At 44.4% G+C, this 16,689-nt stretch overlaps 1 protein-coding gene across 14 annotated transcripts in view; it reads right to left on the bottom strand.

Annotated features, from left to right (window-relative positions):
- The window catches only part of NEK10 (NIMA related kinase 10), a 269,323-nt gene that overhangs the window by 112,903 nt on the left and 139,731 nt on the right, over window positions 1–16,689 (bottom strand). For all 14 annotated transcript variants that reach the window (XM_058290740.2, XM_071212866.1, XM_058290735.2 and 11 more), the window contains 2 exons: window positions 6,414–6,543; window positions 5,695–5,765 (listed from right to left, as the gene is read on the bottom strand). In XM_058290740.2, the coding sequence (XP_058146723.1) occupies window positions 5,695–5,765; window positions 6,414–6,543 (201 nt within the window). The remainder of the gene's footprint in view (window positions 1–5,694; window positions 5,766–6,413; window positions 6,544–16,689) is intronic.

The following is a 16,689-nucleotide window of genomic DNA, read 5'->3' as shown; positions in this document are numbered from 1 at the left end:
ATAGCTAGAGAATTTACCTGTTCCTAACCCAAAAGACTTGGTCATAGAATTTTTAAATCCCAAGAACACCTCTATCAGAAGATCCAGTTTAGCCTCCCTGCTTAGGTATTTCAGGGAAACTCTTACGAGCCACTGAGTACCTGCTGAGGACTGTCCAACAATGATTCTCTAATTAAACCGGCATAAAATCCTGTTCTAGAAAAAGATCTGGCAAGTTCCACTCACCCTACCCACTTCATTCCCACTCTGCTCGGCAGAGAAGAGATGGGAAGAATGAAGGGGAAAATGTTTTATTGTATTCATTTTATGCTTTAAGAAACAAAGATTTGGACACAGAGTGAAAAATATAAAGACCTTGTCGTAGAGCTCGCTGAAAGCCTTAACTTTGTTAGTAGTCATGTCTTGTCTCTGAAACAAAGAGCCAGTCAGCTTAGGCAACCAGGCAGGGAGAGGAAAAGAAGGCAACTGGAATACTTTGCGCATAAAAGGAAATGTTCTTGTTTCTTTTTAAAAAAGTAAACAGACAATGCTCTCTACAGTGTGCTGGAAGATAAAAATAGTAATGCTGGTACTGGGCAGAGTAACAAGATGTATTTATTTTCTGCCCCAAACTCTTCAGGGTTGCTAAGTTATTCTCCGAAGTTAAGAGCCTGCTAAGAAAGAAAAGTTTCAACGACAAAATATGTGGGCATGCCACATGAACAAACAGGAAAAAGGAAAGATGCTGCATATTAGAAATGCAAGCCGTGTGAGCACTACCCGACAAGGGTGTAGAAAGTAAAAATGAGACGACAGTAAAATAGAAGAAAAAAAAAGATATCTGTGACTGGAAGCAATATATGGTTTAAAATTAAGAATGCTTATGATGGGGGGGTGGCAGACTTGGCCCAGTGGCTAGGGCATCCGTCTACCACATGGGAGGTCCGCGGTTCAAACCCCGGGCCTCCTTGACCCGTGTGGAGCTGGCCCATGCGCAGTGCTGATGAGCGCAAGGAGTGCCATGCCATGAAGGGGTGTCCCCCGCATAGGGGAGCCCCACGTGCAAGGAGTGCGCCCCATAAGGAGAGCTGCCCAGCGCGAAAGAAAGTGCAGCCTGCCTAAGAATGGTGCCGCACACACGGAGAAAAGAACAACAAGATGACGCAGCAAAAAGAAACACAGATTCCCGTGCCGCTGACAACAACAGAAGTGGACAAAGAAGACGCAGCAAATAGACACAGAGAACAGACAACCGCGGTGGGGGGAAAGGGGAGAGAAATAAATAAATCTTTAAAAGAATGCTTATGATAGGGCAGCAGATGTGGCTCAAGTGTTGGGCTCCCGTCTACCACATAGGAGGTTCAGGGTTCAATTCCTGGGGCCTCCTGGTAAAAGCGAGCTGGACTGCCTTGAGGGCTGACCTGAGTGGAGTGCTGGCCCACGCAGAGTGCTGGCCCCTGCAGGATAACTGGCACAGCAAGATGATGTAACAGAAAGAGACACAGAGGAGAACAATAAGAGATGCAGCAGACCAGGCAGCTGAAGTGGCGCAAGAGATTGAGCACCTCTCTCCCATTAAGGAAGGTCCCAGGATCAGTTCCTGGTGCCGCCTAAAGAGAAGACAAGCAGACACAGAAGAACACACAGTGAACTCACACAGAGAGCAGACAGCGAGTGCAAACAATGGGGAAAGGGGGGGTAAATAAATAAAATATATAAACCTTTAAAAAAAAAAAGAAAGCTTATGCTAAAACTTTCTCATCAATAATTATCTTATTTTTCAGCCTCTATCAAATTACTAATGACTGACTCAGAACCTGATATTTTGCTGAATCATAAATGATCATTAAGTACACTTTTGCCCTTATATGTCCCTTGCATCAATCTCCCAAAGAAAACAAGAAACTATGAACAGAGGAGAATTAAATTTGTTCTCAAATTATTTTGCTACTAACAATTTTAAATACTAAAAATCCAAAGCAAATTAAATATGTAATTGTGTATAAACTGCGCATAGCTCCCAAATGATTTCTTACGTCAAATTTTAAAAAGATAAAACTTTATTGGTGATGTAAACCCAGACAATGAGGAGTCTTGAATCACCGTAAGTGAAAACGCCTTTTATAGAATGCACGCTTCAGTCTTAATTTAGAGTGAGTGGTGATGGCGTAGCGTGACATTTGACTGGTTTTGAATGAGAAGAGTCCTCAGAGATCATTGAACTTGGTGTTTCCTAGTAGGCGATCATTCAGCCCCTGAATCACCTGGGTTACGGTGAACTTGCAGTCCACCTAAGCGCCAAGCGGCCTCCTCCACTGAGGCTGTCTCTAACTAAGACACACACACTTGCCAATGGAGCGCTGGCCTGTGCGTCTTCATCGTTGCATCCTCTTGCCTTGGCTCCATTTCACAAAGTGCTGCAGAAGAATGAATCCAGTTCCTTTCATACGTTCAGTGTCATCCCCTTTTCCCAGTTTACTGACTTATTTCTCAATCCTCTTATCACTATAACTCAACTTCCAATCCACAGGGCAAAGAACCCCACCTCTCTCCACCTCCACCACCACCTCTCCAGTCAAAGCATCGCCCTCTCGGGGGACAAGGAAAACAGTTTCCCCCACGCACTCTCGTTCCCTTTCAGTCCATAGCCCAAAGAGCACCCTGCGTGATCTTTGTTAAAGACCACTATGTCCTAGCCTGCTAAAAGAATAAAAACCTCCAATCCTCTCCTCAGTTCTCTAGACACAAATTCAAAACCCTCAGCACAGTCCACGGGATGGAGCTGAGGAGGCCTCCACTGGCTCTCCGTTCCTCAAATTGCCAAGCTCTTTCCGCCAAGATAACGTCCACAGATGCTGTCCCCTCTTCCTGAAGTGCTTTCTCTGCTGTTTACTCTTGAATCACTCTTTGTCCTGTCTCACCTATGAGTCTCTTCTTCAGAGAAGACATTTTTCCCTTTTACCACCCTTTGTCATATTTATCATAATTTGTTGTAGATACTTAATTCTGTAAATAATAATATTATTAATAACAAAGCTAATCTTTATTAAAGGCTTACCACATGCTGGGTAGTAATTGCACCAGAAGCATTAACTTCTTTAAGCTTTTTCGAAACAAGTCCATGAGGTCGTTGCTGTCACTACCCATGGATCACGGGTGAAGAAACTGGGGCTTAGGAAAGCTAAGGAACACACTCAAGGTCGCGGAGTGGGAGAGAAGAGGAGGGGTTAGAAGCCAGGCCCTTCCAGAAGCTCCTGCTGCTCTTAACCTCTGCAATGTAACGTTGATCTCTAACTGCCCCACTAGACTGTGAGCCTCAAGGGGCATGGATCCCTACAGCCTGGGAGGTGGTCAGAAGCCAATTAACATCCTGTTTGTCCAGCTTCACCAAATTAGAACAATGCCGCTGTACCTATTTTTCCTGCTCTACCCTCCCCTGTTCCCTGGTGCAGTCAAATACCCATGAAAACAAAAAAAAAGTAAATGAGTAAATAAGGTACTTTTAGGAAGCAGATTTGGCTCAACTGATAGAGCATCCGCCTACCACATGGGAGGTTCAGGGTTCAAACCCCGGGCCTCCTGACCCATGTGGAGCTGGCCCATGTGCAGTGCTGATGTGTACAAGGAGTGCCGTACCACGCAGGGGTGTCCCCTGCGTAGGGAAGCCCCATGCACAAGGAGTGTGCCCCACAGGGAGAGCCACCCCACATACAAAAAAAGTGCAGCCTGCCCAGGAGTGGTGCCACACACACACAGAGCTGATGCAGCAAGATGACGCAACAAAAAGAGACGCAGATTCCCAGTGCCGCTGACAAGAATCCAAGCAGACACAGAAGAGCACACAGTGAATGGACACAGAGAGCAGACAACTGGGGGAGGGGGAAGGGGAGAGAAATAAATAAAAAATAAACCTTTAAAAAAAAGATAAGGTACTTTTGTCTTGACATCTCTGGAAGCTTCTTGACTTTTTAAGGCACATTCCAGAAAACAAGAAAGAGAGAAATGGACCAAATCGTGAAGAGATGAGCAGTTTAAATATATCTGTCCAGATTCAATAGTTGCGGAGCATAATCCAGTATATCAGGCATCCACATGATTTAGAGAGGAGTTTCGGCTCATTTCCCACAATATCAACAATGATCACTGCTGACACTGCTTGCCTATTTACCGTTTCCCAAGTCCTATGCTAAGTGCTGTGCATACATGGCTTTGTATGATGGTCACAAGAGCCCGAAGAGTTAGGTCACAGTATCACCATGCCCACTGTCTCAGATGAGGAAAGAGAGCTGGAGAGAGCCTGAGCCAGCAGCCCCAGCCCCAGCGGAGCCTCTGCGGAGCCTGAGGCTCTTAGCTCCTTTGCTACACACCTGCCCTTGACCGTAAAGACTTAGTACTGCAGGCAGCCTTGTGCTGAAACAAGGGAAGATTTGAGCTATAATCCCGCCAACCTGGGATGAGAACCCGTCAGTGTAAAACAATGGGCTGGAAGGAGAAACCAAAGGGAAGGGACATCGCCTCCTAATTGGTCTTTGGAGGTGCTAGGATAGAATGCAAGTCAAGTTTGAAGGGAATTGGGTGCAGGAAGAAGTTAATTCTCTCCGGGGTGATTCTAGGATTTCTACAATTCACACTAATGAGGATTTGGCACAGTTCAATGGGGGCAGAGAAGCAATCTCGGGCCAACTTAAGTACGTAAGATGGTCCGGAAATAATCAGCTAGATCAATGAGTCATTTATCCACGCAACCAATATTTATGAAGGGATTACTTTGGGTCAGGGACTGCTCTGGACATTGAAGAGCTATAAACTACACTGACAAAGTCTCTGCCCTTGTGGAATTTGCATTCTGGTGGGGAGGAGACAGACAGTAAGCAAGCGGGCATGAGTGCAGGTGTGCAGTATCTCTGGGGCGCTGGGCGCGATGAGCGTTTTAAAACACAGCAAGGGGCCAGGGAGTCCTGAGAAGCGGTGGGTCGTGGAGGCGGGCGCCCTGGTAAGAAGACGTTTCAAGGGGGGGCCTGCACCTGTGTATCTGACAGAGGAGTGTTCACAGAAGAGGAAGCAGTAAGGGCAAAGGTCCAGAGGGAGGTGTGAGGCCTGGCAGCAAAGCTCCATGTGGCTCCAGGGCCGGAAGCAGAGGGGAGAGAGGAAGAGGGTGGTGGAAGGGAGGGCAGGGGCAGAACTCTGGTACTGCAGCAGAAAACGGCTTGCACTGAACTCCCGCCACAATGATAGTTGGAGCTCTTCAAACTGTTCTGAAAACTTATTCTGAAACCCAGTGTCACCAACCTGAAAATAGAAATGAAAAACTGCTTGCAAATTTAGCATCTACCACAGGCCTTTTGGCTTCCTGTGTTCCTGTCCAGCCTTCTTCCATATTCATGCATATTTTATGGTTTCAGTCATGGTTCCAAGCAGCTTTACATGCTGGTTCTTTTACTCAGCTTCATATCAAACGCATTCTACAGGGTGACACAAAGCCCTAGAATAATCATTCCAGAGGTTGCATGCTTCAAGTGACTGTACTACTTCCTCTTGGAAACTCTGGTTGCTTCCAAATGGTCACTATTACCATGACACACAAACATTCTTCTAGGTGTGGATTATTTGGGGGCCTTTCTTCTCCTTGAATATTTACCTGCAACCAGTAAATTTTTGAAGATATGAGCTATTTCTTCGTGGTCCCTACCTATACAAAATTGTTAGCTTACTTACCTGCTGATGGTATCTGTCACTTTTTCAGAGTAGATACCTTCTGGTACTGGTTCATATACCGCCTCCACTATCTGCAAAACAGACAGACAGGAGTGACGGAAGTAAATGAGCCATTTATATCTGTGACCAGCAACACTTGTCCACAGCAAGAGAGTTCTGAATTAAGCAATATAAATTCATGCACAAATTTTACTCAGAAACCAAAACATTCTACCAAATGAAAAATTAAAATCAGCTAAACAGTTCTTGGGTAGCAGATGTGGCTCAAGCAGTTGAGCACCTGCCTTCCAAATGGGAGGTCCTGGGTTCAGTTCCCAGTGCCTCCTAAGGGAAAAAACAAAACAGACAAGAAAAAGAAAATGATTAAACAGTTCTTGAACCCGGAATTGTATTTTCCAAGCTGAGTTAGAGCTAACCTGAGAGTCATAATAAATGATATGTGGAATAAAAGAATACATGGGATTGTAGGTAGCCCAAACTGCCATTAAAAATAAAAGACCATAAGCAATTTTACATATTTATTTTTATAATTCTCTATGATAAATGAAGAAATTTTTAGAGGACAAATGTGCCATAGTACATGATCTATATTAGAAGAAAGGGGGGAAATTAAACTGGCTTAGTCGAAGGGTGCCAATTGACATTTTTTATAAAAATCGCAAACGTTCTGTTCAGGAATAAAAGGAACGGCAGTTGTTTTGCTCCCCAGTGTGGCTTACCTTGGTAGCCAGGGAGAGCATGTTGGTGCTGTAGAAGGGAGGATTCAGAGTCGCCATCTGATAAAGGATGCAGCCCGCGGCCCAGACGTCAGCCTTCTCCCCGTACGGCTCACTCTTCAGAACTTCGGGGCTGCATTAAAATAAGGACATTAACAGATACTGAGGAGGGAGAAGAAGTCAGCCCAGAAGACAGATCCAATTTTCAAGCTGCGGTCTAGAGACAGGGAAAAAGTACTTGAAATTCTTGGTCACTCTTTCAGGTAAACATTTTGAGAAGTATCTTTGCAATCACCCAGCCTCAGACGAATCGAGGAGCACAATCAAGCAATTCCAGGTTAGGGACTAAATATCATGAATCTTATCAGCCCTGCCCGTTATGTGCCTAAGGAAGTTATTTTTACTTCCAGGAACACCTCCCTGTGGTCGATGGAGTTGCTGTTATCCCAGTTTTTACTCCTCTGGACCATTTTGCACATTCCCACCTGGCGTGGCCTTATGGTGGGCCAAGTTCGCTGCCAGCCCTTGGCTTTGACTCTGTGCTGGCTTTGGGGGATGGAGTGTGGAAGGACCGCGCACGGATCAGAGCCACAGTCTTGAGAGGTATCGAGGGCCTCCGCCCGTCTCTCTGGGTGCTTCCTCCACTACCACGAGGTGCTGCCTCTCCAGTCTCGGTATAGAATAAGACCTGCAGAGCACATCTGCCCCCATGCATCCCCCAGACCTACAGTTTGAAAGACAACCAGCCCAGCTGAGCCACAGACGTGAGTGCGAGGATAAAAGTTCCTATCTGAATGCCGCTGACATTATGTGGCTATTTGTTAGGCAGCGTTATTATGGCAAAAACTGATTGATACCGTCTTTCCCCCAACCTTGCTATTCAACTTTAGCTTACAAATTAGAGGGAAAATATATTTACACATGTTCCAAGAGATGGCAGCATCCACCTTGATCACCCCTTCTGAAATGGTGTTTCCAAACTTAACCAGGATGCTATCAGGCTTCAGAGGAACTTAAGCTGTGGGGGTTTATGGATTTGTCATTTTCTCTATTTTATTTTTGTTTATATGGAAGGAAGTCTAGCTCTGTCTTACACACATGCACACACAGACACACACACCAAATTTAGTAGTCTGGTCTTTCAGTTCAATAGCACATACTTAGCAGTGTGCTTGGCCCTATAAATTAATGGAGTGGAAAATTAAAAGTTAGATTTGGCAGTGGATCAAGGTTTAAAGGAACTGATAAATGAGTACCAAAATGATCAGGGCAGGTAAATCTGTATGGACTGTTAAGAATAATCAAGCAGTTGCTGTTCTGGGGGATTACTGAATAGTATTACTGGCTTAAAATTTATATTATTTACAGAAGAGAAAAGTTATGATTTCTAGGTCTCTCAGTTGAGTATCTTCATATTTAGTGTTCAATAACATGGGAACAGGGGAATTAGGGAGGAAATGTTTGGGGCCCTGCTGGTGCTAAGGGTGCAGAAAGTGTAGTGTGATCACATTTAGAACTGCCTTAATGTAAGTCCAAGAGACTTGAATCTCTGGGCTGACCATGTACCTGCTGAGCCCTGAGCCTCAGCGGAGTGGCAACACCTACTCTCCAGTTCATTGGACTCACCCAGGACAACTAACAAGGAGGTGAGGATGGACAACCGCCACACCAAGGAACCAAGAGAGTTTACAACTGCAAGCAGGAGAGTCCCATTCATCAGCCATATGGATCAAAGCCCCCTCTCAATTAAGAGGTGGAGTGGACATCACTATCCCAGAATCCTCAGGATTGGGGAACAAACAATGGACTAAAGTAGACTTACTGGTATTCTACTACAGACTTATTGTGATTCTAGCAAGGAGGAAATTATATCATTGAAGTGGAAACAGTGGCCACTGGAGGTGCTGAAGGCAGGGAGAGGGACAAAGAGGTGTAATTCAGGGACTTTTTCAGGACTTGGAATTGTCCTGAATGACATTGCAACGACAGATACAGGTCATTATATCTACGGCCATCACCTGCAGAATTGAGTGGGAAAAAGTATAAACTACAATGTAAACTATAATCCATGCTTAGTGGCAATGTTCCAAAATGTGTTTATCAATTGCAATGAATGTACCACACTAATGAAAGAAGCTGTTAATGTGGGGAAAGGTGGGAGGTGTGGGGAGTGGGGCATATGAGAATCTTTTAAACTTTTTTATGCAACAGTTTATGTAATCTAAGTGTCTTTTAAAAATATATTTAAAGAAGAGAAGTGCCTTAAAATATCCTTTGCTCCCCACAGATAAATTTCTCATGCTTTAATTTACTATGAACTCAGAAGACTTGCTTCATTTTTCCAAAAATTCATAAAGCAGATTCTGTCAGTGCTCCACTCATATGCCCTCAGATCCCACTTCTGTTTCCCATTCCCAGTGTGCTTTCCCTCTCGACAGACTTTGGAGGGCAGTTTTCAGGCTGTTGGAACACATTTTGCCTTTGGGCACAGGCAACCGGAGAGCTGGGGCATTTACTTCCCCACTCTTCAACACTGCCTTCAGGGTATGAAGGTAGAAAAGCTCCCACATCCTCATCCCCACTGTAGACAGGGCTGAGGTGACACCCACACTGCCTTCAGCACCCCCCCAGAATGGAGCCAAACACATGCCGTGGGAATCTGCCGGGCACCGCGTGCGAAGGTGGTCTCCTTTCCTTTCCTATACCATATCCCCACTCTCCTACAGGAGTTTCCCAATAGCGTTGCCTAACACATGACTCTCACTTCTCATCTAAGGGTATTATTCTGGGAAACCCAATCAAAGACTTTTTTACTCTTTAGATTAGACTTCTAGTCTGAATTTTAAACACATAATCAATACAATGTTAATAATACATAATAACTAAGGAGCTTATTGCCATAGGGCTTTTTTTTTATGACAGACTTATAAACCAATGAAATAGAATTAAGAGTTCAGAAATAAACTCACACATTGATAGTCAATTAATTTTGACAAGGGTGCCAAGTCCACTTAATGTGCAAAGAATAGTCATCAACAAATGGTGCTAGGAAAACTGGATATCCACATTCAAAAGAATTAAACTGAACCTTGTCTCATACCATATACAAAAATTAACTCCAAATGGATCAATGACCTAAATATAAGAGCTAACACTACAAAACTCATAGAAGAAAACATAGGGAAATATCTCTAAGAACTTGTATCAGGGAATGGATTCTTAGATTTTTATATGAAAAGCAAAGTAAATAATAGGACTTCATCAAAATTAAAAGGTTTTGTGCATCAAAGGACATTATCAAGAAAGTAAAAAAACAATCCACAGGATGGGAGAAAATATTTGAAAACTATATAGCCAATAAGTGTGTAATATTAAGAATATATTTAGAAATCCTATAATTCAACAACCAAAAGACAGACAACCCAGTTAAAATATGGACAAAAGACTGGAATAGACATTTCACCAAAGATATAAAAAAGACCAAAAGCACATAAAGAGATTCTTAACATCATTAGCCTTTAGGAAATGAAATCAAAATCATAATGAGATACCACCTCACAACTACTACAATGGCTACTAATAAAAAATGGAAATTAACAGGAGCTGGCAATGATGTGGAGAAACTAGAAACCTCATACATTGTTGGTGGGAATGTAAAATGGTGCATTTGCTGGGGAAAACAAGTTTGGCAATTCCTCAAAAAGTTAAACATAGAACTACCATGTGACACAATAGCACTCCTAAGTATACACCCAAGAGAACTGAAAGCAGGGACTTGAACGCCAGTGTTCAGAGCAGCCTTATGTGCAGTGGCCAAAAGGTGGAAGCAACCCAGCGTCCATCAACAGTTCAATGGATAAACAAAATGAGGTATATCCACACAATGGAATATTTCAGCCATAAAATGGAATCGAGTTCGGATGCATGCTACACATGGATAAAACCGTGTTTATTATGTTGAGTGAAATAAGACAGACACAAAAAGATAGATATTGTATGATTCCACTGAGATTAAATAACCAGAATATGAAAATTCATATAGACAGAAAAGAGAGTACAGGTTACCAGTGCTGGAAGGGAGGGCGAATTGAGAATTAACACATCATGTGGGCAGGGCCTCTGTTTTGGGTGATGGAAAAGCTTCTGAAGTGGATGGTGGTGACGGTAGCACAACATTGTGAATGTGATTAATGCCACTGAATTGTTTGCTTGGGAGTAGTTGAGATGGGAAATTTTATGTTGCCTATGTACCACAATTAGAGAAAGAGAGAATGAATAAAGACATAATGACAACTAAAGACCATACATGATCCTGGAGCAGATATAATAATGGAGTTCTCTGTGTTATTTTTATTTGCAACTTTCTTGGAAGCATGCAATTCTTTCAAAATAATTTTGTTGAAATGCTTTGAGTGTAGACAAACATATTCTTCTTTCCTATACGAGTAACAGTGTCATCTTTGTTAAAACGTTATCATGCTCACTTTATTAGCATGTATTAGAATGAGAGAGAAGCTCAGCACTGCCCCTCCGATAGCACGACATGCAAATTCACGAAGCATTCCATATTGCTAGTCTGTAAGATGAAAGGCAAAAGGAAGTATTCATAAGACTTTCAGTCTTGTTGCTGAAGTTGTTTCCCATGGGGATAAAGGTTAACAATGCTGAAAGCACTACACACATACACTGGAACTGAACACTGGAGTGAACAGATGGGGATGGCAGGAGCCAGGTTTCTCAGTGCTGGAGCTGAAGGTTATCGATAAGCAAGGCAAGGAGACTAAAATGACCATTTGGTAATGGATTCAAGTTGGAGACATCAGTGTGAACCTGTGAACACATTTTTAGCTTAATAGATAAAGTTACACCCAGACTTAGTTATAGATATGTGTATGCATAGATTTTTCAGGTGATCAAGGTTGACATCAACAGTGATAAATCATGTATTCTTGATGTGTTGAGAATGGTACTTTATCTCTGTGGTCTTCCTTCTAAAAACACATTAGCCCAATCTAATCATGAGAAAAATATCAGAGCAATTCTAATGGAGGAAAAATCTAAAAAATACCTGACAGGTACTCCCCAAAATTGTCATCAAAAACACAGAAAGTCCAAGAAACTGTCACAATCAAAAAGAGCCTAAGGAGACATGCCAACTAAACATAATGTGGTATCCTGGAACAGAAAAAGAACATTTAAGGAAAACTGAATAAAGTATGAACTTTAGTTAATAAAAATGTATCGATATTGGTTTGCTTATTGAGACAAATGTGCCAGATATTGGTTTGCTTATTGAGACAAATGTGCCATGCTAAATAAGATGCTAACAACAGAGAAAACTGTATGTGAGGCACATGGAAGGCTCTGTACCATCTTCACAATAATTTTGTAAATCTAAAGCTGTTCTAAAGGTAAAAGTTCATTTTAAAAATTCTCTCTCCTATACTGATCACAACAGAGTCCTTCCTCCCTCTGGGTTTTGAGTTGTCTCTGTGTGAAGATGTCAAGGCTGTAACTGAATGTCCACGTCCAGATCTAAGGTCACGAGAGACCTGGGCTAGTAGTCATGAGGTAGATGAAATAGCTAGAGGTGGAGCTAGAGCTGCAAAAGCAGGGCGCAGGGCTGATTACTGAGGATTTTCATTATTTAGGAGTCAATGGGGGAGGGGCAGAGCCTGAAAAAGGAAGGAGCTGTTGGAGGGGTGGGAGGAAACCATCTATGGTGAAGCAAGGAGAAGGAAGCCTTTTAAATGGGGTAAGTGGTTGGCTATGGCTGCCAAGAAGGAAAATGCACTTGGCATTTAGTACATGGAGCTCACTGTGGGTTTTGGGTAGAGTGGTCTCAGTGATGGTGGGCTGCAGGAGATGAGGCGGCTCCAGCTATGTATAGACAAAGCTAAAATTCACCCAAGCCCTGTGGTCCTGGAAAACGGCAATGGTTAAAGTAATCTCCCCACCTTTTTGAGTTCCAGGAAATGGCTTACTGGAAAGAAACCCCCTTCCCAACAGGACTGAGAGAAGACTCACAGATAGCCCAGTTACTTTATGTTTACTTATGACAAGCACACCCTCCAAATTCCCATTCTTTGCTTCATAAATGCTTAGCTGAGCAGTTTGCGTTCACTGACCGATCCAGACAAAACAGGCATTTCGTTTTGACCAAACTTTAAATATTTTCCCTTTTCCAGACTGAATTTTACCTCTCCTCAGTTTGAGCCAGCATACTCCTCTTTAACAGCCCCTCACAAAAACAGGCTAACCTCAGGGTAAATAATTCTCTGGATCTTATGGTTGCAGCAGTCTGAGCATTCTCTCTATTGCACTAGTATCCCTCCCTTTCTTGTAATAATCCTTTTAAATAAAGTCTTTCCTTAACTGAGTCCAGATTTGTTTTTTATTTGACAGTTTGGATAACTCATTTGAGAAGCTTAGCTATGAAGACATAAAGAGATAGGGAAATAGCAAGGGGAAATGGAGACTGGTTTGTTTTCAGACCAACATTCTAGTGTTTGAATGCCTACGTGAAGACTCCAGCAGGGAAGGAGAGGTAGAAGGTTGAGGAGAAAAGAGGAGGAATGAAACTCACCTCTGGGGAGTGGGACTGAGAGGAATGCACGGCCCCATCTTGAGAGGGCAACAGGAGAAATATGCTTCAGGGAAGAGCCAGGTTTTGCCTAAAGCCAGGAGGTGAGGTTGAGTTACAGAGAAGAGGCTGAGAGGAGACTGTGGACCTGAGAGAGCCAGTTCCAGAAAGGGAGGAACGGGCGGTTGCTTGTCGCCGGGGGAGGAGAGGCCCCAGGGAGCATTGGGGCTGACAGCACTTCCATCCATGCTGATAGGAGTGTCCCACCCAGACCCCCTACCCCAGTCTCTTCTGCGCCAGGCCACCAAAGTGCAAAGCTGATGCCGTCATCACTTCTAGGGCGTCAGCCCGTGCTCTGCCCTTGCCCTTCTGATACAACTAGCATGAGTCTTGCTCGTTAAAAAACCCAGCTAATGAAGAATATTAAGGCCCCCTTTAACCCCCAAGTCCTCTTAAGAACAGTTCTTTCACTCTTCATCATTTCCAAGCAAAGTCTCAGAGAGAGGCGTCTTGTTGGGACCGTCTGCTTACTCACCTGCCCTCCATTCTCCAGCCCCGCTGCAGTCCTGCTTCAGCTCCCACCTGGCTCAGTGCTACGTTAAATACCACACAGCGCCTTGTCTTAAAGAACAGGAATTTACTGTCTCGTGGTTTTGGAAGCAACAAGTCTTGACGGGGGAAGTGGACGTGGCTCAATTGATAGAGCGTCCATCTACCATATGGAGGGTCCAGGGTTCAGTACCCAGGGCCTCTTGACCCATGTGGTGAGCTGACCCACATGCAGTACTGCTGCCATGTGCAAGGAGTGCCATGCCATACAGGGGCATCCCCACGTAGGGGTCCCCCACATGCAAGGAGTGTGCCCCACCAAGGAGGGTCGCCCCGTGTGAAAAAAGTGCAGCCCACCCAGGAGTGGCACCGCGCACAGGGAGAGCTGACGCAGCAATGTGACGCAACAAAAGAGACACAGTTTCCCAGTGCCACCTGATAATGCAAGTGGATGCAGAAGAACACACAGCGAATGGACACAGAGAACAGACAACGGGGGCGGGAGGGGAGAGAGGAAAAAAAGACAATACTTTGAATGAAAGTTTAAACTCAAATGCAAGTTAAGATTATCTTTTTAAATTTAATGAATAGCATTTTGATGCCTTAATTATCGTGAGAGGAAAAAGGCCACCCAATTTCATACACTTTAGTCTAAGGACATTATTGTCAACACAGGAATAATTTTTAAAATTATTTGTGCCTAGTACTCTGCTAAGATGTAGCACCTGTTTTCACAAAACTCAATAGTAGAGACAATCCAATAGTAGAGACAAATATTAAAAAACAATAGTGCAGTGTAGTGCGTTCTACTCTGGTAGATTGTAAAACATACCAGGGGGGCCAGAGGTTGGAGTAATTGATCCCAGTATCATGGGAAGTGGATGTGGCTCAACTGATAGAGCATCTGCCTACCACATGGGAGGTCCAGGGTTCAATACCCAGGGCCTCCTGACCTGTGTGATGAGCTAGCCCACACGCAGTGCTGCTGCGCGCAAGGAGTGCCATGCCATGCCACACAGGGGCGCCCCCACATAAGGGAGCCCTACATGCAAGGAGAGCCGCCCTGCGCCAAAAAAGTGCAGCCCGTCCAGGAGCGGCACCACACACACGGAGAGCTGATGCAGCAAGATGATGCAACAAAACGAGATGCATTTTCCCAGTGCCACCTGATAATGCAAGCGGACACGGAAGAATACACAGCTAATGGACACAGAGAGGAGACAACAGGGGGGAAGGGGAGAGAAATAAATAAAATAAATCTTAAGAAAAAAGAAGTCTTGACGGGACGTGCTTTCTTCCAGAGGCTGTAGCACTCTGGGGCTGGCATGCCTCAGTCCCTGAGGCTCCTTGGCTCCTTGGCCTGCCTCCATCACAAGGCGATCTGTCTCCTTGGTCGCTTTCCAACCTTTCTCTGACTGCCCTGCATTTCCTTTGCCTGTAAGGATCCCAGTCATATGACTTAAGGCCACCCTGATTCTAATTTGGCCTCTTCTATATAGCGTCCTCAAAGATCGTGTTCACATGAGCCCATACCTTAACTCAATAACATTTTTGAAGGCCCTACTTAGAAACGGCTTCACACACACACCCAGCAATGCAGATTAAGCCTTGCACTTGTCTTTTGTGGGTGACATGGACCCATCCCCAACAGCACTGAACCACTGAAACGGCTTCTCCTTAGAATGCCGGTGGCTTACTAAGTACCCTCCCTGCTTTCAGCAACTTCCCTGCAGTTTTTGACGTTGTCTTCAGACATTTCACTTCTGGAAGCATTGCTTTTATTCCCCATTCAGTCAATAAATTCTAAGCACTTCCTAAGTACCGGGCATTGTTCCACTTGCTTGGGACACATCAGCAGACAAAGATGCTTGCCCTCACGGAGTTTACCCTCTAGCAAGGGGGTGGGAAAGCTAGAAAACAAAACCCAAAGCAATAAGTGAAGAGCCAAGGATATACTATTTGAGGAGGTAAGAAATGTTAGAGAAGGTGGAAAACACTTGCGGAGAAGAGGTAGCGAGGGGAGGTGGGGAGGCAGTTGGCAGCCTCGGGAAGGGTGGGCCACTCCTACCCCTCAGGTCCCACATGAGAACGCTTCAAGGGCTTCTTTGCTTCGTCCACATGTTGAAGGGTGCTCTTCTTTCTTCTCGCTCTTCACTCCTTGGATAATTTCATTCCCACCCAAAGCTTCCATTAGAACCACCTGCTGACAACTCCCGGTCTACTCTCCCCTCCACCCAGCTCCAAGGGGAGCTCAGCTCGGAGGGGGCCGTCAAGGTCACTGACTCTTGATTAGGGCTACAGTGCTAGGCTCTCTGAAGGACTCACCAGTTTTATAAATCACAGCTGGGACTCTCAGGGCAACTGTCCTCTCTCTTGAATGACAAGGGCCATTTCAGGTGGAGAAAAGGGGGCTGGGGCTGCCAAGGCCAGAGCTGCTGCACCAGGGAGCTGCCTTCCATCCCCGGGTCTGTTTTCTTCAAAAGTCCCCGTAGTAGGAGCCGTGACTGTCTTTGCCCCCACAGTCCCTCAGGAGGCAAGCACTCCTTTTCCCTTTTCTGCCTTCATTTCTGCAGTCATTTGCACTTCAAACCTAGTCACTTTAAGCAATCCTTTGGCTTTTGGCCCTGAGTGTACAGGCAGCAGGCACATGAGGTTTTTCTTCATCAGAATAACCCAGCGCTCTCTTCTGCTTTCCTTTAAACCTTTCTGATGTTAAGATCCAATGTCTTCACATTCCCTGCTGTTTCGGGTTTGTCTCTAATACCTTCCACCACTCTCACACACCGGTGACCCACGGTTAAACTTAACTCTCCAAAATGCTAGCACTTTCCACAGAGTATAATAGTATTATAGGTGTTAGCTGGGATTTCGTGGGACCTAGCTGGTGTACATCACCAGTGAGCAGAAAGAGATACTAGTGGCTGAAGCAGATTCATTGTCCAAGGGTATATGAAATTGGAGAAGAAATTAAAACTTTGAGAGAAATTGGAAAACTATCACTGAAATAGAACCTAATTGATGATATAATGATATAACATTTTGGAAGTGGTGTTTGGAGACATCATAAAAGAAAATATTCCCTTAAGTGTTAGAAAATAGTCATAAAGGAATCTTGAGGAGTTTGAGGCATAACGAGGGCTACATGTT

The sequence above is a fragment of the Dasypus novemcinctus genome, chromosome 31, assembly GCF_030445035.2.
Source record: "Dasypus novemcinctus isolate mDasNov1 chromosome 31, mDasNov1.1.hap2, whole genome shotgun sequence".
Taxonomy (NCBI): domain Eukaryota; kingdom Metazoa; phylum Chordata; class Mammalia; order Cingulata; family Dasypodidae; genus Dasypus; species Dasypus novemcinctus.
The sequence above is the reverse complement of the archived record's forward strand: the minus strand, read 5'-3'. Positions and strand labels throughout refer to the sequence as shown.